Source organism: Paramormyrops kingsleyae, chromosome 7, assembly GCF_048594095.1.
Source record: "Paramormyrops kingsleyae isolate MSU_618 chromosome 7, PKINGS_0.4, whole genome shotgun sequence".
NCBI classification, from domain to species: Eukaryota; Metazoa; Chordata; class Actinopteri; order Osteoglossiformes; family Mormyridae; genus Paramormyrops; species Paramormyrops kingsleyae.
In genome coordinates this window covers 21,110,244-21,132,979 of record NC_132803.1, presented here as the reverse complement: position 1 = coordinate 21,132,979, position 22,736 = coordinate 21,110,244, and the positions used below count along the sequence as shown (strand labels likewise).

Below are 22,736 nucleotides of genomic sequence, written 5' to 3'. Positions count from 1 at the left end.
AAGGTAAAGAACAAGGAGCAAAATGTAAAAATATAAAGGTCTTATGAAACTTCACCTTTATTAAATTAAAAAAAAAAGTATGTGCAAAGAATAATTGTCTACATTGTTATTTTAGTACAGATGTACAGTACATTCTGTACTTTACTTGTAATGATACTATAAAGAATAATAAATTATTGAAATAAATCACAATTTAGTGTGATGTAGGTTAACAATTTAGAATATTTAGGTGTGTAAAACAGCTTCTGAATGCAGGGGGGATACACAAGTCTACCATCCACTGAGTTATCAAACTCACTTAAATTTCTTATATACTGGGACCTTTTATTTGCCAAAAAAGCATGTATGTGTGTAAGAATATGTTTTCTGCATAGCTCTACACTCCAAGCTGAAATTTCCGTATTACACTGCATAAACTTTCATGTCTTATAAACCCCTAAAATAAAACACAAAACCGCTCACATGCATAGTCCAATATATACAGAATTGATTGAAAGATATTCCCAGCATCACCGGCCCAGCCCTTCTCAGGGCCCTAAGCAAAATTTGATTGACCTAATTGTCATTTGTCATCCTTCCTATTCTGAGAGGCTGATCAGATGGGGGGTTGGGGGTGCTGGGCCCTAAGCAGCCAGTTTAAGTACTTATGCACTGGGCCGCAGTCCTGCCCAATAGCATCATAATACCCTAACTTACAGGGGGAGCTGTGACCTTCAGCAGGAGACCCACAGCATGATCTGGCTTCTGAGGATGGCATCTCCTCAGTCTCTGGAGAAAGGTTCCAGATAGACCAGTACCCTGAATTGGGTTACTGCAGTTATGAATTGGGTTACTCCCTCATATACTTAGAGTCCAGCAGAATGAGCAAATGTTCTCAATGGCATCTCACTACCAGCTAGTTTATTATCATAATGAAACAGACAATTTAACAGAGTTTTCTGTGTAAGCAACAATGTCCAAATATGTGACCCGGGGGACAGTGCACTGGGCTCTGCAGAGATTGCCCATTGCCAAAATTCAGACCAATCGAGCACTTGCATGTAGAAACATTTTAAACAATGCCTGACCACGCTTAAGCTAATATGAAGGTAAAATGTCATTATGGAGTCATGTAAATGTGTTCAGCTACAGAATACCGATCCCCCCACCAAGTTTGCAGAGAACGTATAGAAGAGTCGTGCAGTGCTTTTTCAAGCACCATACACTCTGAGTTTTATTCTAAAGTCTTACATAATGAGCTTTGATTAGTCTAAATGGGCTAAAATGTCACAGAAATTACAGAGGAACTTATGAATAGGAATTTTAGTGTACTTTTTGCAAATTTACAATGTTTGTGTTTATGTATCTTTATTTTGCTCATTGGTGCATCTCAACAATACTCATCATGCATCTTCTGCTCCACTCATACAAATGCGGTTCACCATCCAGTCATAAGTTCATATTCACATAATTAGAGTTAATCATGCGGTTAAAAAATGATTCACGGATGATTAATTTTTAAATCTAAGGAATTAAATAATCATTCATAATTATACTTGCCACAATCGACAATCTAAAAAATCATTCAGCAGATGTTTCTTATCCATACTGTTACCTTACAGAAAAAGAACTTAAGAAGTCAGAATTCAATATCCCAAGCATATTTTGTTAGAATACCAGCTTGCCCAAACCACAGCAGCAACAATGGTTGCTAATCAATGGATGCTAATCATTGTATTCTTTGGAAACTATAATTAGTATTATTCAATAAGCAATGCAAGTAATGTAGCTTAAACTTGGATTTGCAGCGTAGAAAAGAGTTTGGTGCCCAAATTCAGCAATAATCAATTTTGTGAAGCTAATACTTGGCTTATGACAGACTTACATTTCACACCAACAGTTGATGCAGGAAATAAAATGTAGCTCAATAAAAGTTGAACTCTGAAGTAAATGCACAATTTGTCTGTGATGCAAACAAAAGACTACTTTATAATACAGACTTTCAAAATAGCTCATTTGTGCAAAGCAGAGCCAGCAGGGCATATCCTGTACTGTTCATCTGGCATTACACTCTTAAAACACAATACTAGTAGCACCTATAAACCAGATGCCCAGCTATTTCCATAACGACCCTTTTGAGAGTGTGTGCATTAGTTATGCGCGCCTGACATCACAAAATCCAAACTCTTGAAACCTTTGTAAATAGAAAATTTTAGCATCAGCATCTGAAGTTGTTTTTTTTTTCCCAGGAAGAACTCTCAGTTTAATGGCCATATCTGTGTAAGGCTTGCCTCCCAGTGCTTGGGTAAGAGCGCAAGGGTTTCACAGACTCCTCGAGCTTTGAGAGTAAGAGATGTGGGGCACAGAAGAGCTTGATTTAGCCTTTTGATTTAGGCTTTAGAAGCATAGCCAGGAGGGACTGGCCAGCTTTCCACCGAGGCTATCATTACTTTCGGTAACCCAAGCAGCCTGCTACACACTGCTGCAATAATAAAACATGCTGAAATAAAAACAGGCTCCAAGCACAAAGGCACAGAATGGATGTTAACTGTTCCATTATTTTCACATTTATAGCTACAGCCATTTTGTGCATTGTAATTCCAGAGTGCCCCCCCAGGGACAGTAAGGTGTGTGCCTGAAAGGAAAAAAATATTTAATGCAATGCAGAAGATGCCATTAGTCGCTGGGTGCAAAACATAATTCAGTATATTTTTAAAGAGTAATTTTATAAGCATTAATATTGTACTTAACGACAGAACTGAAATGCTTCGGAATATACAGTGACATGAAATACAAAACTGGACGCTTTTACCTACACAATATTTAGAACAATGTGTATAACTTTTTACAAATTTGCATAGGATCACCTACCAATGCTTTACTAAATAAGTGAATTACGGGTTTAAATGTAGGCCATGAAAAGTGCATTGTCAATTAAATTATAGGAGTAAAAAGGATGTTTTTGTTACCCTTTGAACCTCCAAGACAACTGAGGACAAGTACCTACAAATTTTCAGATGATGAAACCTAGTTGACTCCGAGTACATCACTCAAACAAGGTTGCCTGGGTGCATTTTTGAGAGTTGATGGAACTTCAGGATTAGCTGACAATGTACTGTGAGCTGCAGACTTCTGTCTTCAATCTGCCCCCCTACACAGGCCAGCGTGGAGAACTGACTCATTGATGGACTTTGGCTTGACCTTGACCACAGATTCTTTTTCTATAATGTTGGCAGGCCCGCGGGGGGTGGGCAGCCAGTCGACCTTAGACCCCCAGAGGGTTTTTTATTCCCTACCCATACCCAACAGCACTTTCTGGATTAGACTGCCCACCCCTGCACTATAGGGTAAGATATTTTTAAATAAATACATTTTTCTGTTATACCTGTTATATACAGGTACATGATACACCTTTTACAATGAAAAATATTATAACAGTAGCCTATTAGCCTATGTTCTTTCATTGTTCCTTCATACTTTGAGGGGTATAAAAAACATGATTTCCATTGCTCCATTATCCCTTGATACATACTGTAGCGACGGTGAGAGGCTCAGAGTAATGGAGCCCAATGAGTGCACTGAGCATGCTGGGAGTGCGTGTGTGTAGCCCTTGTATGCGTCTTGTTGTAAGTAGCCGTGTGTGATCGTAGCACAAATGTGTGTGCTCCCGACTTCGCATGTACCCTGACCGGTCGGTGCTGTATGTGTAATCCTGGTGTGGTCTAGTGATGTGTAATTACCCGCCGCGTGTGTGTCTTACTGTCCTTAGCGTAACTTCCCTCTGTTTCTCAGCCATTCTGTGCCTCTGTATATTGTTGCTTACTATCTTTTTCAGGACTATATAAAGAGCAACTTTGCGCAAAACCATCTCCTCTTGTCTTGTGCAGTCACTGCCCCTATGCATCGGTCTGGCAAGCGTCACAATATGTATTTATTCATTGCTATATTGTGTCTTGAGAATTAGGCTAAAATGTCAGAATCCCTTTCATTTGAGAGAGTAATGTATAATTATGTGCAACATACTTTATTATTACTGTGTTTAATTTTGGTAATTTCTTACTGTGAATAATTTATCAATTAATCTTTACCATATGTATGTACACACAAATCACGCTATATATGGGGTCCATGATTGCTCGCTACTATCCACAGTTTTGGCTGTCCACAGTAAATTTTGGAATGTATCACCCAAGGATAGGGAGAGACTACTGTAATTATTATTATTGGTATTAATAGTTATAAAGCTTAGGGAGCTTTGGTGGAGTCCTGCTGTTACCGTGTTCACTTTGCACACCAGCAGATCCGTTACCCCTGCAGAGAAGCGTTCTTTTCCACTATCTGACATTTCCGCCCTTATAATAGCAATCCATCACAGTACAAGTGCACCTGGCTTTTAAAGGGAATGGGAGATGACACTCTGATTGGTTTATAGCATGTTATGCCCCAAACACACCCCCCATGACTAATTCCGAAACTTAGTACTTAGTACAACCCTTTTGGATCGCCTGGTGCTGTGACTGTTTTTCTGTCGTTAAACTAGTAAAAATGGGTTGGAAATGCCCTAAAAGAACTTGCACCGTGCGCTTCAGACCATGCATGTTACATTTTTAAAATAGGACCTTCACTGGCATTCAAATTATTGCTGCCTGTTAGAAATGCTTGTTTTTTAAAGGCATTGTATGCATGCAGAATTAGGAGTCACATTTCTGAATAATATAATTTAAATATAACTGAAGTGCTGAGAAAAAAAACATAATTCTAACAGTATCACCATTTTACCCTGGAAACATTCCGACTCATTCAGCTATACCCAGCAATGCCTTTACTTACCTTGCCTGGTGGTCTTGAAGTTAAATGACTGGAAGCCCCCTGTAAATGTTGATGAGTCAATGACGTCCACCCCATAATCACTGTGGTTCCTCCGGTAGAGCATGACGCTTATCACAAGAATGGTTACAGCAATGACCCCAGCCGTCAAGCCGGAGTAGAGGGCCACATCGCTGCTGGCTTCCCTATCTACAACAAAGTAAGGTGGGGGGGGGGGGGTCAATATGACATAATCTGTCTGATATGAGTGAAGCCCCTAAACTCTCTATGTAATAATATTCTATTTTTTTACTCTATAATATAATATAAATGTATGCATAACCCTAGGTCTTAGTAAGTTATTCCTACATATACTAATTATATATAATATATCTGGTAAGGCTTTACATTAACTGCACCCTCATAATGCCTTTATAACGCATTCGTAGAACATTCAGTGTACCTTCATAATGCATTCGTAAAACATTCATAAGCAACATGTAACTATATCGACATGCTAACATACCTTAACAGCTTTAATATACATTAATAAACGGTACGGCTTTACATTAACTGCACCTTCATAATGCCTTTACAATGCATTCATAGAACATTCATTGCACCTTCATAATGCATTTATAGAACACTCATAAGCAGCATGTAAATATACCACAACATCCAATCATATCTTAACAGTTTTAATATACATTAATAACAAACATTATATGATAATAACATTATCTTTATAACTTTATAATCGTATAATGCTTGTCATTAATGTATATTAAAAGGTATGTTAGGATAAGGTATACTTATGAATGCATTATAAATGCATTATGAAGGTGCACTGAATGTTCTGAGAATGCGTAATGGGTGCAGTTAATGTAAAGCGTTATCATATATTTTCCCTAAGGGTCTGCATATGAAATTTGTATAATAAATCATATATCCACCTCCTGTTGAAATGTAAAAATGCACTTAATTTTCCACATTCTTCAGTTTGGTACAAATATGACAGAATATACATGTGCATTGCTGACTTAAGTTTTCTAGTTTTCTAGTTATTACAACTACATCAATCTTTTTTTTTCTTTTTTAATTCCTAATTGAGGCTGCTGCCTCATACTCATTATAGGAATATGTTAAACTAATGGAGTCTCTCTAAAATGATTGTAATTGATGTTGCACCTGACAATCATTTGTAAGCCGTAAAGACCAGGCATTAAAAAGCACTTGAATTTCACAAGGGAATACAGCACCATTAATTAAATTACCTCCTATGCAATAATTACACTCTATTACATCTAGAAAACACATCCGATTGTTGCACAGTTATTCTCATCACACCCAAAGGAAAAAAACAGTCTTCAAGCATGACCCTCTTTTTGGTCAAAGACTGCTATAGGACACTTAGCTTAGCAATCTGGACTTGCCTTCTGGTGTTGAGATGTTTATGTTGAATTGAGCTTACAGGACGCGTGAAAATGGTTACATGGTTTAGCTAAGATGCAGCTTGGTCAAATACACTGGCAATTCATTGTCATTATCTCGTGATGAGCTTCCATTGCAGGGCATGAACAAGAAGCTATTTAGAGACAGCACTTTAGCCAAAGAGTAAATCCACACAACACCGGGAGAGCAAATTAACATGGAAAGCAGAGTGTGATTTAAACCCTCAAAGCTGCAAGTGTGAGGTTACAAGGACACCTGCATTTTCCTTCAGCTAGGTGAGTACTACTAAGCATGTTTTATCTTTTTAACACTGATGCTGAAAACCTTCCTTTTCCCACTGGAAATAAACTTTCTCCCTGTATAGCATTTTAATTGTTAATAATAGCAAAATACATACAGGATAAGCAGTACAATAATACTGTAAACAAGAATTAATTTCTTGGGATAAACAGAATGATTTTAAACAATAACTTTCCATGATAGAAAGGAACATTTAGCATTTAGCTGGGTTGTAGTTGAGTGGTGTCTTATGGACCATCAGCGTGCTTAGGGTTGAGTAGCACAACAAGGATATATAATTTAGAATTTAGAATTTGGTGATCAGTGGTCATTGTTGACATACCACAGCACACAGTGCATGACAATGAAATGTGTCCTCTGCATTTAACCCATATGTGACATTGTGACATAGCAGGGGGCAGCTAATTCAGCACCCAGGGAGCAGTGCTTGGGGGCGGTACCTTGCTCAGTGTACCTCAGTGGTTCCTTGCTGGTCAGGGATTCAGATTGAATTTTCACTAAAGGACAACATGGTGCATACAATCAGGGGCAACTGGATTTTCCAATTAAATGATGTATGGTATTTAAATACAGGGGCTGTTTGTTAAGTGATATGGGGAACATGACGAATTCGTACAATACAGCAGCACTCACTCTGGGGTTTCACATCATGCAACAGCTTTCGATCTGCAAGAAAGGGTAGAGAAAGAGAGAGAGGGGGAGAGAAAGAGAGAACTTATATTCTGTTCTGGTTGTCAGACCAGCTGGAAAAGTTACCGCATGACATTGTGGAGTGATACACCTGGAGATATTCTGTAATCTGTCTTATATTGTCCATCTGTCAGCAGTCTTTTTCCACCTTCTTCCGGTAAGAGAGATTAAACTATTAAATAATGGATTAAATAATAATGCCTTGCAGGAACCATGAAAAATCACAGCATGACCAAACTGAGGACTGTTAAATTATTTTCATGTATTTATTGTGTAATATAATCTATCCAAAGCTTATACTCAGGGAAACATTAGAGGCATGGATATCTCAGGGCCCAGCCCTTTTGAGGGTACTTCACAGGTGTTCCCCTGCTTATAGTCGTACATATTACCTGTTTATACTGTACATCTGGGCAGTTTTCAGGGGTTTTGTAATGAGCGAATAACAGTGCAGGTTGGTGGGGAACTTGAGCCAGTACTCTTCGATTTGGTTACCCAGCAGTTACCTCCCAACGGCCATTCAAGCATGTGATATAAGGGCATCAGCAGCATCACTGATGGATGCTGATGCTAACGGTGGAGAAGCACTCACCCTGCGTGCAGAAGCCGCCTGTGCAGTTTTGTATGTGAAGGGCGACTCCCTCACAAAGCTTGCCGCCGTGCTTGGGCGTGGGGGAGGTGCACTGTCTGCTGCGCTGCCTCTCGCACTTGGAGCTGCAGGTCGCCCACTCGGGCCATTCCTCCCAGCCGCCATCCACTGCAACACACCAGAGGCAAGAGGACACCAGCTACTGCTGCTCACATTCTGAAATCCACACTGAGCAGTGGCCAAAGAGAATTAATTTATGTTTACATTTTTTCTGTTCAGATATATGAAGTACTGGCATCTCATCCAGGGTATACCCCGGCCTAACCCTAACCCCAGCCTGGTGCCATGTGTCCTGTGGCATGGGCTCCAAGCCCCCAGTGACCTTGAACAGGATTAGCAGTTAGAAGATGGATGGATGGATGGAACTTGATAGAGTTGCTAAGTACTGGTGTGTGTCATTCATCCAGTCCATTATTAGGTTACTCCCCGTTCTTGAAGGCATTCTTCTTCTTCTTCTTCTTCTTCTATTACCAAAGTAATAATGCATTTTTTTCTCATTTTACTTGTTCAACGATGTTATACTGAACAAGACCACTGAATTTGAACAGGGCCAAGATATTCAATGAATGTTTCAAGGAAGTGCTATTATAGTTTTGATCCATCTGGTCTACATGTTGACAATGTCTTTTAAAGTCCCTTTTCTCTTAATCTAAATGCAAATGACATGTTTACACAAATTCAATCCTTTAAAAAGAGCCTTGGATGTAGTTTCATTGCTGAATGTGCTTTGATAGGAGCTTCACAAATCACAAACACTTCCCATGTTATTGACTTTTGTCCATAGAGTCTTACGTTTTTTTTCTGTATAAGACCATTGAAAAATAAAGATTATAGGGCCATTGCAATAACATATGGATTTTTTTGAAGGTTACATATTAACACAAGTGAAGGAAAAAAAAGTCATACAATGCATTTACAAAGATGAAGCCGTGTAAGTCCAACACTAACACACTAATCATCTGTTATCTGAAAGCTTCATAGATTTTAGATTTAATGATCAATCTGTGCAAAAAATACACAAGCTGCTTTACACTAAACTCCTTGAAGTAGCCACCCAATATGAAGGAGCTTCGATTAAAAACAAAATATTGCCATTAATGAATGTATCAACCAGTACAGTTTATAATACTTGGAATGGAGTATTTGTTAATACAACACATTCTAAGTACACCACACAAAATGCTTCAACATTCCTGTAGTTTTCCTCAGCCTCAAACCATTTATTCTTTGTGTATCTGCATCGTTAGACACCCTGAAAACACAACAGTGAATTAATTGTATTTGAGTAATTATCACAGCATCTTGTTAATTATGCCCGAGATGTGATAGAGAGGTTTCAGTCTTGCTCCCTGTACCATGCCATGGTTTGTTTTACTGAGCTTTGCTTTAACTCCGTGGACCGCTAGAGCATTAATACGCCTTCTTCCATTCTACCCAATTTCCAGAAAGTGCATATCCATCTCTACTAAACCAGTCATGATGTATAATTGTGTGCCCTGTGATGGGTGGGCATCCAGTCCAAAGTTCTTGGGATCAGCTCCAAACAGACACACATAACATGAATGCCAATACTTCTCATTTTTAAATAAAAAGATTGTGCTCTATGATGGCGTAGAATTCCATAGGCCACGTTCAGCACTTTTAATGATACTGTGATTTGTACGGAGCTCACTTACCTGGACAGAGTGCATTGCAAGTGCTCTTCTGCATAGACATGCCCTCACAGAAGCCCCCCCCATTGAGAGGGGCTGGGTTGGTGCAGGTTCGGGACCGCTTCTGGACACCCCGCCCACAGCGCACACTACAAGAAGACCACTCCGTCCACGACGACCAGCCCCCATTCACTGAACAGAGGAGCAAAGACTCATGGGTAGAATGAAGCAATTCCACCAGCAGATCAGGTTACTGACATTTGCATGGTTCAACAAACTGTGGCTCATACATCGTGATGCATTCAGTTTTAGCACCATGTAGCATTTTCTGAATATCCCAACAAAGGAAAAAATATATTTCCAATTTTAAACACTCTAACTTTGGTATGCAAAGCAAAACATTATTCAAAACATAAACAACATTAGTATAGTATAGTATAATATGGTATAGTATAGTTTATTTTTTGGTGGGACATATTGTGATATAGGGACATACTGGGTTAATAAATATTGACAACAGTAACAACACCATCTTAAGTTAAATTTTTGAAAACTTTTTTATGTGTTTATTGAGAAAATCATCTTAATCTTATTCATACCACTTTTGCTGGTTAGGGCTGCACTGGCAGCAAGCTAAGCAGGTCAGACCAGACCTCCCTCATTGGACGGCCTCACAGACCCTCGCTTGTTCTAAGGGATCCCCAGACATTCACAAGTCACCTGGGAGGTACGGTCCCTCCAGTATGTTCTGGATCTGCCTCGCTGTCTTCACCCACTGGAATGTGCTTGAAACAGCTCCCTTGGGAGTCTACTAGGGGACATCCTTATTAGGGGCTGTCCCTATAAGATGCTCAAACCACCACAGCTGGCTCCTCTCGATTTGGAACAGCAGAAACTGTATTTCGAGGTCCCACTGGATCTTATCACGGACAGTAATCATGACAGAGAAATATCATTTAGCTGCTTGTACTTGTGACCTTATTCTTTTGGTCATTACCCACAGCTCATAACAGGGAAAGGGACAAGGTTCATCTGATAATTTAACTACCACTATACCACCACAGACCTGTTCAATGCCCTCAAAACTGCAGCCACTGAACCAATACACCCATCAGTCTCTTATCCTTACTTGTGAACAAGATCCTGAAGTACTCAGCTCCTTACCTAAAGGGAATTCATGCTTTTCTGAAACATCATCAGATCAGGAGCTACTGAACCACACAAATGCGTAACCGAGCAGTGGCTGCCAACCCATCAATATTCCCAGTTGGTCATGACACTTTCTACCCCGGGACCTCCACCATCCAGCACAATAATCCGACTCAGCAGCATGCCACATTATTTTCCTTGTAAAAGTAAAAAAGGTGGGAGACCCCTGGCCCAAAGCGTGATGTCATCTGCAAATGGCAGAGATGCCACCTCAAGCCCTCCATACCAGGGGTCCTTCCAGCCACAGGCATACCCTGAGATGCACAAACAGAGCCCTGCTGGAGACTCGTTTTTGCAGCACATCCCTCATACAGCTTCTCCAAGTCCACAAACACATACTGTATACACATTCTCACAAACCCTCACAAAACTGGGCAAGAGAGAAAGACTGATCCATTGTCACAGCCTGGCGGAATCATTCCTCCAGTATGCCAACATAGGCTGACTACAGCTAGAACAGGCCCTCTGATCCACCACAGCCCCCACTTGCCAGGCCTCCTTCACCTCCTATGGTGTTTAACAGTTTTCCAAAACATCGTTGCATCTCCCCGCCTCTCTCCATTGCCTCTCCAAACTCCTCCAAGGCATGAACTTTCCCGACCTCTGCTGCCTTCTTTGCTGCTTTAGTGGCATGTCAGTGCGTTTCAGCTGTCTCAGGAGACACCCCCCACCCCCCCACCCCCTTACAAGCACAGCCTTAAAGGCTCCTCTTTCAGCTTGACAGCTTCCCTCACCACAGGTGTCTACCAGTGGCTTCTAGGGTGACCAGCATGACAGGGACCAACAGCTTCCCGTTCAGCATTAGACCCAGGAGGTTATTCTTCATAATCATCCTCCTCCAGGTTTCTCCAGTGTTCCCCACTCCTTGAAGGCTGCCAGTAGGATCACAAAGTCCCTGTGGACAGCTATGCATTTAAATGGCTTGTGGAGAGGCTCAGGTAGTCACTACAAGGGCAAAGATACACAAAATATACATGATGGACAAACGTAAATATCATAAATAAAAATAATATATAAGATAGAAGATAAGATAAACAGATTTTGTTGATGTCTATGGAATAAGACTAGGAAGTAACATCAGTAAAGTGACTTGCTACAAAGTGGCATAGTAACAGTTCATATATCCTACACTGCTACATAGTGGTAGAGTTGTTCAGTAATCTGATGGCCTGCAGGTAGAAGCTGTTCTTTTGCTCAGCTGTCTGTGATTGGATGTTCCTGTAATACCTGCCAGATGGCAGCCTGCAATATAGATCTGGACGGCTGCAGTCAGATGCCATTTTGAGGGCATTATTCAGGCATTGTGAGCAATAAATGTCCTGTAAGGCCGGGAACTTGTTGGCAATGATGAGCGCTGCTGTTCTCAACGCTCTTTGGAAAGTCATCCAGTGATGAGTGGACCAACCACAGCTTCATACAGTAATGCAGCCAGTCGGGATCCATGCTACAGCACATTTGCAGGAGTTTGTAAGGATGCTAAGGGGCATGCCAAAGAATCAAAATGCTAATCGGCACTTACACACAATCAACAGACAGGGTTTTCTTTACTGAAACTCACAGTCGCACTGAAGCAACCATCTTGTCTGCTAGAAAACTCCAGCTGCACAGCCTTTAACCTGGAAGTGAGTCGTTTCACCAGGAGAAACTCAAAAGCAGGAGAGATTCCAGCCATGACTGAGAGTTTTGGTTCCAGACCCCACAAAATCTATGGAGGGTGATTATATCTAGTCAATATTTTTCCATCCCCATGAATTCAGGCTCCTTCCCTGATAAAAATGACTGTCCACATCCCCAAAGCTAATATCCATTGCCAAGATCAAGACCACCTGGATCCTTCTGGCTGATCCTTGCCACCTGAATGGCACTGAAACTGACCCCAATCTTTCACCTTACAAGTGGTGAGCCCCCAGGATGGCAATAGACATGATGACATGAACGCATTCGTGGTCATGCCATGTCATGCGGTAATGCAAACTTCAGTGGGTCTTACCAAAAACCAGCACCGCCGCTGGGGCACTCCGTCTCTTGGCCACCACATTGCTGGCCTGGCAGCTGTAATTGCCGGAGTCTGACAGCCGGGCTTGAGTGATGATCAAGCTGTTGGCCCGTGTGTCAATATTGTCGTCATTGAGTGAGGTCAACAGTTCCTCATTTTTCAGCCACTCCACCTGGTTGGAAAAATATAAAACACAATCTTTACGCATGCAGTTACTATCAAACAACTACGACATCAGCAGCTTCAGACCTGCATGCTTTATTGGCTCCCACTGCAACAGGTAGGAAACAATCCCATCAATCAACCCGAATGTATTCATGACAGAACAGCTCTCACAAGGTCGTCACAAAGGAAAGGTTAGATTGCCAGAGGAGAAAAACCAAAATGTATTACATTTTCAGACTTACTGTAAGAAAAATGTTTAAGCAAGACTGGAAAAATATGAAAAAATGATATGAAGCATGAAAAATATCTATGGTTATTCGTTTAGGATTCATTTGCATAGTTTCAGTATGTAAGTTTATCTGTGATGCCTGGGATCTCTGCACCCTCCCACCATGACCAAGTCCTGGATAAAGCAGCTAGAAGATGTCGCTGGACGGACGCGCGGCCGCTTGCTACAGCTTATCTATGCACATGCTACGCTATATGCTAATCAGCCCTGAAAGTTTTCTACATTTAAGTCAAGGCAGCTTTTATAGTATATATTTTATTCAGTTTGGTCCTCCCCTTTAAGTATTTTCAATCTTTTATTTGAATAGCATTTTCAGACTGTTTTTTTTTTTTTTGCACATATGTGGGTAATTCAGGTGTTTGTCTTCTTTTAGAACCCTGGTCTGCTTTGTACAATATTTTATTTTCCAATACATTCATGTGTGGAATATTTTACATCTACCGCAATATTTATGCAAATATTTGTGCTATAAAGTTGCAGGATATAAACTGCTGCTACTGCTCTCCTACACTGCAGGTGCCTTATTCCTCCGCGGTAGATGCTCACAAAATATATGATAGCTGAGGCCAGGCTGCTTAGCTACAGCTGGGTACTTCGCTGCGGAGCCATACTAATCATTTCTTGTGTTTTTAACTTAGTACTTGGGTAATTACAGATTGTAATCACTACCTACAAATTGTGTTTTTGCTTTTGTCTAGAGGCATGTAGGGATGAATAATTTATAGAGTGGTAATGAAAATACAGCCCAACCCCTTCACAAAACAGAAAGGTCTGTTTACATGCATCCAGACCTCTTTGAGAACACAGTACTCACACAGTTGGCGATTCTGTAGCCTTCTGGGGTCTGTATTAAGGCCCCCGAAAGAACGGCTGATGTTTTGAAATCAATGACTCCAGCGTTATGAGATTATTGCTTAATTTCTGATAGCAGGGAATGCTTTCATCATTTAATTCTATTGGTTATACGGTTACTTCAGAGCCTTCAAAGTGGCTGTAGGCTTTTCTTCTTCCTTTCAGCACAGAATTAATCGCAGTACTTCCTCTATAATTATTTTCCATTTGCCTTTTTGCTTTATTGTCAATAGCCACAAAAACTGAGGTTGACTGAGGCTGCCTGGCAGGCATGTCCTGACACATGTAACATCAGTTAACCTTTAGCAGAAAAATTGGAAGTAAAACGATTCTTTGATTAGTCTATAAAATGGATTATATTTTAATTAAACAACAAGTGACTCATTACATTATCAAGTCTCATGGTAATAATAAAAAAAAAAATGGTAACAGAAGCATTAAGTATGTGTGTCAATTTAAATATTTGCATGTGACAAATTAACATGTTTATTAGCACGAGAACATTTTTCTGTAGTCGAGTTACAATCAGTTATATATAAATAACATGTTTTCAGAACAATATGTAAATTCAAAAATACAAACTGTAAATGTGGACAAACACCTATACATGAATCGCTGAGTTACCTATTTACAACTGCCTGTCGTTTACATTATATATAATTTATTATTTAAAAATACCACTTTAAAAAATATCACTGTATTAGGGAGAGCTTTATTGCTTACGTCTGTTTTTCTATACTCACAATGAACCTTAGGGACTTTCAGCTATAATCAGTTAACCAGATTGCCAGCCTAGGAATAGCAGCCTATTTTCTGCATTCCTGAAATAAAATGAAATAAAAGCTGAAAGGAAGGATTCAGGCAGACAGGCAAAGTGTTTTTCATGCTCTGTGTTTAAGAAAAGAAAGACGGTGCTGGACTGCAGACCAAGGCAGATGGATCAAAAGGTCCTTACTGACACAGTGGCCACTGATCTCTTCCGGACAGATTTCCCATTCATCGTCCGGCTCCTCACTCCCAAACGGGAGCTGGCACTGCGCATGTGTGGCAAAGCTGCAGCTACTCCGCGGAGGGCAGTCCCTGCGTGCACCAGAGTCCGCGCCCGGGGTGGACCGCAACTGTGAGGTGTGGCGGTACCAGAGGAACGGGACAGATGCCGATGCAGGTGGTCGGAACTGAGGATTACGGGTCACAGTTTGTGTCTGTGTGGGTGTGTGTGCTGGTGAGCGGAAATTAGGGAGAGTCCGCTTTCTCATATCAGAGATGGCTAATGTACAGAATTGCTTGTATTCACATGCAACCTTTACAATAGCTGAATTGAGCGTAATGGATACACTTTCAGTGTATATTATAATGATAATAATAATAATACTAATAAAGAAAAAATATCAGCATCATGGTAATTTAAGAAACATATTGGGAACTGCTGGCATCTCAGCGAAGGTGCCCCCTGCTTAGTCTCCTGTGCTTCCTGGACTCAGCTGTAAGCTCACCCTGACCCTGACCCAGATCTGTGGTTAAGGGTGATGGATGGCTATTGGAATCGCTGTTTCCTGCACATCCCCCCACAGTGTGCAGTATATATGCTAAAATATGATGGCTACTCTATAACTCGTGGTGTACAGCAAGCCCCAAGGGATTGAATCAAAATCAGCTAGAGGTCTCAACATTTTTGCCTTTTTGTCCGTTTTGTCTTTCTAGTGCCACTGAAAGACAGCAGCCAGTGTAATCAGCCCAATGTGTCTCTTAATCCTGGTCTTCCTTCCACAAAATTACAGCTTCTGAAGGAGACGTGATTAACAACATTTTAAAGGACAGTCCAAATTAGGCCAATAGGTGTGTGCTGGAGGATGGAAGAAATTAATTTGCCTAATTGCCACATTTTTAAATTAAAAACCCAGCAGGAGAAGATGCTAGGCTTTTCATCATGGAAAGTTCAATTTACTCAGGTCATTAGCTTTAACTTGCCCTGCTGATAGGGGGCTTTGCAGAGCTCTCCATTGTAGGCCGTGTTCTGGGACTCTACGGCATGTGTGATCACCCAAGGAGGCGTGATGCTTGATGCAGACTGCGCACAATCAACCGTGCTGGAAACTAGCAACTAATGTTGATTCAGCTGCATGGCACAGTTCAGCCTGTCATGTAGTCATTGATCTTGACTGAGTTGTAGGAGAAGACGCAAAATTCCAGTCACTTTTGGACAGTACAATGCCTCTGCTCTAAGAAAGAGACACTGAAAAACTAAAGAAGAAAAGAAAAAACAGGTCTTGTTGGCCTTAATATTAATTTTAACTTAGATTCCAATTTCCTGCAGATGATAAATCTGAGGTTATTGTTGATTTTAAATGCTGCTTTGCATTACAATGATGGAGAATGAAAATACAATGAAAACGATGGAGAATGAAAATAAACAGAAGATGCAAACTCCAATGATGGAGTATTTACATGCTTGATGCAAAAACTGAAAGGCATGATGGAGAATGAAAATAAACAGATGATCCAAATGCCAATTAAGGGGTAGTTCTATACTGTTCAATACTCTGTAGAAGAACTGAAAGGCATGATGCAGAATTAATCTTTTTTGCAAAATAGTGAGATGGTTGAAACAAAGACCTCTGAAGGTGTCCTGTGGTATCTGGCACCAATATGGTCAGTCATATATGTTAAATGTTTTGTGATAATAATATTTAGTAGTAATATACCAGCCCTGGGTGCCGATTCGCTATTTGCTGGTGTCATGAAAAAGCAGCAGAAAAGGACACAACAACACATTGCATGCTATAATAAAAGAGCACTCTGCCACCAAAGACACAAAGCATAACAAGGACAGTTGTTGTGGTTGCCTGTATGTTCTGCCGGGAAACCCAATGTGCCTTGGTAAATCTCTGGAGGTGTCCTTATCAGTACTCTTCTCAAAAGCCCTGCCTTCCACTTTCATCCAGAGAGGCAGAACACAGAGCCTGAAGAGGCCTGGCATGTGATTTTCCTTAGGCTGGGTTATTTTTCCAACTGGAAAATTGCTGAATATACAGAAAAGTAAGTAACTTATCCTCATAGGTAACCCATGGCGATAAGAAATTCTCACATTCTTTGCCAAATGCCTATGAATACACTTTAAACATCCCATTGTACAGCACTATTTCTTCTGCATTATTTTGTACTGTAGATATGACATGTCATTAACATTTAAATAATTATAAATGTGAAACAGAAAGCTGAATATAGACATGGCTTGTAAGTTACATTCCGTCAGAATGACTGATTAACCCAGGTGTGATTCAGAAATCAATCAGAATGCACATGTTAAGGGGATGGAATGTATAGCTGCACATTTTTGGAGAAAGCACTGATGATTTATTGACCTCTGTCAGAGATTAGGGATTTATCTCACCTCCCCACCCCACCCCTCACACCCCCAAACTGCTTCTCTGCTTGCTAAATTTACTGTAAGCGTAAAGCTACAGGTTTACACACACATCCATCAGCTGAAAATTACTTCTGCTGTGTCCTTGTTTCAATCAGCGTTACTGCTTGTTGACATACGAGAGTAGCCAAAACACAGAAGAGGGCCCATAATGTACGTACTGGGAAGGACTTTGGATCTGGGAACAAAAAAATGATTTAACCACTGTAGGGAAAAAAATAATAAATAAAAAAACATACATCAAATAAATCTTACTGGATAACAATAACCTTTTATCCTTCCTGACTGCTGGCTCTAAAGCACTACATCTAGAAGCAAAAGGGGGAAATTTGACACCAGAAAATGATTGTGCACTCAAACACTATGAATATTGACAATGTATAAAAAAGTCATAGAAGTATCACATGGGTCAATGAAAGAACAAAGTCATAAGTCCAATGACTGGATCTTCCTGCTGGGGAATGTTCACCATGACCCCTTTCACTCTCTAAAGCCCTCCGATCCAATGGTTCTTTAAAAGAAAGAAAAGAAAATATATATTGTGCTCCTGACAGCACCGCAGAGTATTTTAAAAAGATTTCTTTCCTGCCGCTGTGATGGTTGCTCATTGCGATGTGACAGCTCTAGTTGCAATGACCTCATTTGTCTGATAAACTGCACAGCAGTCGACAGACTTTCTGCGCTGCAACATCCAGGAAGATCAATTTGTCATTGGAAACAAAGAAATCCAATTCAATGCAGGTCTGTCACCATATCCCACAGATGCACAAAAATAGCTTGTGAGCATCTCAGTACCGGTGCATGGAAGGAGGTTATCTGATATGACGTTTCCCTAAAATCTGAAAAAAGGATATTGCTTTAATATTATTTTTCAATAGAAAGTCTACCAAAAGAGGATGCAAACGTTCAAGCGATGGGAAAAAAAGATAAAATAGGAAATGATATGAATGAATGATCTCAGTGCAACTGCAAACTTCTACATAGTTGTATGCTGGTTTGACAGGTCTTACAGATAATTTATTGACAACAAGGGCTGATTCCTTTTTTGTGCGGCTCTGCATTTCTTTTGTGTAAGTGCAATTGTGAATAAGCCTGCCATTTTTATTTTTTGATGATCAAAAGCAAAACTCATTGATTTAAAAATCTTTAATGCAAATTATTCTGGATTCCTTTGACAATCCCAGACAAATCACCATCACTTGATAAGCCGATCATTTATTTGCTTTATTTGCACTTTCCTTTTCTGTCTCATTCATTCATTCATGCAGGTGTATCTATCTGTATATCACGCTGTACATATGTGTGTGTGTGTGTCCCCTAAAAGGAAAGCAAGACGGGGTATGCTAAAAGAAGCATTTCAATGTACCTGTATTTGTGCAAATGACAACTAAAGCCTTATTTCATTTCAGGTTTTAATTACATGTACCTTGGAATAGCTGGTATGAAAGCTACATCTCTTACACGGTGTTCCATAGAGACTCTGTTACCTCTGCGGCTGGGACTCCATCTGGAGGACGACAGTGCAGAACAATCATGCCCTTGATTGGTACCTCCTTCCCTTGGGGGTCCTGCTCAAAGTTCTTCCGCAAGTCTGTTCATGACAATAAGAATAACGATAAGCAGCTATCATTGCAAAGCAGGTCCAGTCTGCAGCTCTGTGTCGTCAGATCGTTACGTTCATAATGATATAGCACCAACCGTCATACAAATAAATGTCTTATGAAGCTCTTTAGGGATCATGGACTGATTTTAGATGCCTGTTGAAATTGTGTGACAAGACATATGAGCTTTAATTATGGGATAATTAATAGTCACATATCTTTTTAGGGTAAGTTCATTTAAACCACATGTGCTTGGACTGGGTGAGGACAGGCACGGAAACCTGCAGAAAAGATAAAGGACAGAGCCTGATTCTACTGTATATAGTAAAGTACAGGAATCCCCTGTGTATTTATCATATAATTCCTGCTTTTACTATATGTTAGTGTTATCCATCCATCCATACATCCATCCATTTTCTGTAACAGCTTGTCCTGTGTAGGGTCGTGGAGGGTCTGGAGCCTATCACTGAGGCTACAGGCGCAAGGCAGGGAACAACCCAGGATGGGGCGCCAACCCATCGCAGGGCACAGTCACACACCATTCACTCACAATGTTAGTGCTATTTTAGGTTTTATGAATTGTATGGTCTGATTTGGTAGGTTATTCTTTGGGTCTGGAAACAAAAAAAAAATCCCATATAAACAAATGGTAATTGCTGCTTGGCTTTATGTCATTTCGGCTTACGAAAGGTTTCACAGCAATAGCAGGGATAGTCATAGATGTTTGGAATATGCTGACTTACACGCTAAGCGCACGGTAGCCTTCCGCGTCTTGGAGGTGCCCAGATGGTTCCAAGCCACACACAGACACCAGTAGTCCTCAGGGCCATGGAAATCCTCCACCTGCTGACGGGACACATTGATCATCACCTCACGGATCTTCAAACCTAGGAAGCAAAGAGACAGGAATTGAGACAATTGCTTCAATGTAACTAATTTTTCAAGATCAAAGTAAAGCGACAGATGGCATTGTATGTTTTTTAATGGGACCCAGCAAACACCAACTTAGGGTTTACGGTTCTGTTTATTCAACTGTGCAGTCATTCCTGCCAGATTATCAGGAGTCACCAAATGTTTGATATATTTAGGATAATGCCTTTTATTTAGTCCCTGACTGACATCTGTATAATCGATGAGGTAACTTACTATCAGAAATAATATCCTCAATAAGTAAATGAAAGAAGAGACCAGGACATTTACATTTGGTGTATGAGGGATAAGACAGAAGAAAGCTTCACTGGAAATAAGCCAATGAATATCAGTCACACCGCATGATGGAAGGCGAAATGATACTCGGCTCCTTGAAGACCAGCTATTCCTCTTTCAGAGCTGACGTGAGGCTGCCAGGTACCTTGTAGTCGGTCCGTTGAACAAAAAGGCAAACAAGCCCTTCAGGATACCTTCAGCCAATGCCTCCTTAGTAGGGGAAGGTGACTCATATTCCGCATTGTCAAATGGCAGCAAAGCACCCTGTGAGGATGGACGTTATTGCCCCTCTGCTGCACTGATACCAGCAATAGCACGATCTGAAATCTCAGGCAAAGGCAGAACTCTGTCCCATTTTTGTGACAGACTTAGATCCCGTCCCAGTGACGTGCAAGTAGCCGGTAGACTGTTAGGCACAGTATCTAAAAGTCTTTTCAGGTCCTCTGCCTCTCATCAGCACTGTCTGGATCATCTCTTAACCGTTTGATATATAACATGGTTTGTTTCGTCCGAGTCTTTTTCTTCTTCTGTGACCCTGTTCCACTTTTTCCTCATTCTCTTTTTCCACTGCAACACACAAGAGCCTCTTCACTCATCTCTAAAATGATAAGTTTTCTGTGCCAATGGCTATGGACCAAAGACAAAATCCCAATAATATTCTGTCATTATCATTTAGCATCATAAGCTCTTTACCTTGCTAATTCAATACTGGGTTGCGGTGCACATTGCAAAATAGCCAGCCTGCCAGTCCATCCCAGGACACACTCACACACCTGGCGAATTGCTGAGGCACCCAAAGAGCATGGTCTTGGACTGCATGCGAAAAGCAGATAGAGTCTTGGAGCAGGGGCTGAACCGGCGGCACTGGAGGTACAGTATATGGTCACAGGGCTTCCCATATATATAGCTTACAGTGGGTGATAAATACCTGCCCAAGAAAAGAAATTTTATATTCAATCAAGCTAGACCTTTACTGTTTTTAGGAGGGGGGTGGTTATGTATCAGTTACTTAGTGGCAAATTCCCAAATAAACAATCTATCCTCCTTCATTGTCAGTGAATAGTATCTGTTGGGAGCCTAATGAATGGAATATCTGCAGTGAGTAAATCAGATTTCCCTCTTTTCCTTCCTAAATCCACCAGCATCTGCCTTTTTACTACCTCATTACATATTTAGACAGTAAAACTAAAAACTCAAGCCAGATGTTCCACTTAAAATGTCAAAAAGCTAAATGACTCTGGAATGCAAAGAAGTTATACTAAATGTAATCCAAAGCAATTCTGTTCATCATGTCTTTGTATGACTGACACTTTCACCTAAAATGACCAATGAGGTCCAGAATGTTTGATTATCCCAATATTTAGATAATTATGCTGAAAACATTCAGAAACTGAGCAACCATGCTGAATCATCACCATCATTAATGTCGAATATAGAATCCCAGAAGGCCTTGTAATTTGACCGATATTGTTCTTGCTTTATACACTGCAAGTTGAGATGATCAAACCAAAGCATAAAATTAACTCACTTCATATTGTAATTCCTTCCCTGCTGATGCCACCGAAATATATCTCAGTCAGACCTTATGGCACTGTCTCTGCTGTCTCCCGTTTCACTGGAGCAAAACACTTCCAAAAAGCAGCTGAAATTCTATAATCTGGAGGTACCAAATCTGACACAAATGCCTTGTTGACAATTTCTAACTCTGAGGGCTTAAACTTTTGATTTTGTGAATCAGCTGGAAGCTCAGGTGTCATTTTGGGGCAGACCTGTCTTCCAGTATCCATGATCATTCCAAATACAGGGTATGCTGACGACAGCCATTTATCTCAAGCAAATTATCAAGAAGCAAAGATGGTATTCTTATAGCAAAGAGTAGCTAGAATCATATTCATAAGCAAAAAATATGACATTATACCTGATCTTGTATCTCTTCATTGGCTTCTTGCTCAGTTAAAATTGGAACTGAATATTTCTGACTTCACTTATAAGACTTACAAGTCAGGCACCTGCTTATCTGAGGTGATTAATATGTTCAGTTCTCAGCTTATTACGTTGAACTCTCATATTGTAGCATTCGGGCCCAACGTAAATGAAAACCACATGTAAATAAATGATCCTAGATTATGGAACTGTTTGTCAGGCAATTCAATGGATGAAACTCATGTCTTGGAATTTAAATATAGATTGAAGACTTGGCATTTTAATTTACCACCTGGAATACTTTTGTATCTTCATATACTTTTGTAATACCTTGGGTTTACAGTAGGTCTAACTGACTCTGCTTCATTTCAGTCCAGCACTGGTGCTGTCTGCGCTTGGCTACAAGGCACAGGTAAGCCAATACAGCACAGGTTGCCCTATTGACCATTAGAGACAAATGTAGATAATAGCAAGAAGTCAAGTTAAGAGTGTGAAATTTAGTGATGACATCAATTACATATTTATAAGTCGTATAACAGTGGT

At 40.4% G+C, this 22,736-nt stretch overlaps 1 protein-coding gene across 1 annotated transcript in view; it reads right to left on the bottom strand.

The window, feature by feature from the left end:
• unc5da (unc-5 netrin receptor Da) overlaps positions 1-22,736 on the bottom strand; it is a 141,662-nt gene that overhangs the window by 28,483 nt on the left and 90,443 nt on the right. Inside the window, exons 3-9 of the mRNA XM_072714488.1 lie at positions 19,808-19,951; positions 18,951-19,054; positions 12,728-12,905; positions 9,553-9,720; positions 7,820-7,984; positions 7,171-7,203; positions 4,810-4,995 (exon numbers count right to left, since the gene is read on the bottom strand). Coding sequence (XP_072570589.1) covers positions 4,810-4,995; positions 7,171-7,203; positions 7,820-7,984; positions 9,553-9,720; positions 12,728-12,905; positions 18,951-19,054; positions 19,808-19,951 — 978 coding nt within the window. The remainder of the gene's footprint in view (positions 1-4,809; positions 4,996-7,170; positions 7,204-7,819; positions 7,985-9,552; positions 9,721-12,727; positions 12,906-18,950; positions 19,055-19,807; positions 19,952-22,736) is intronic.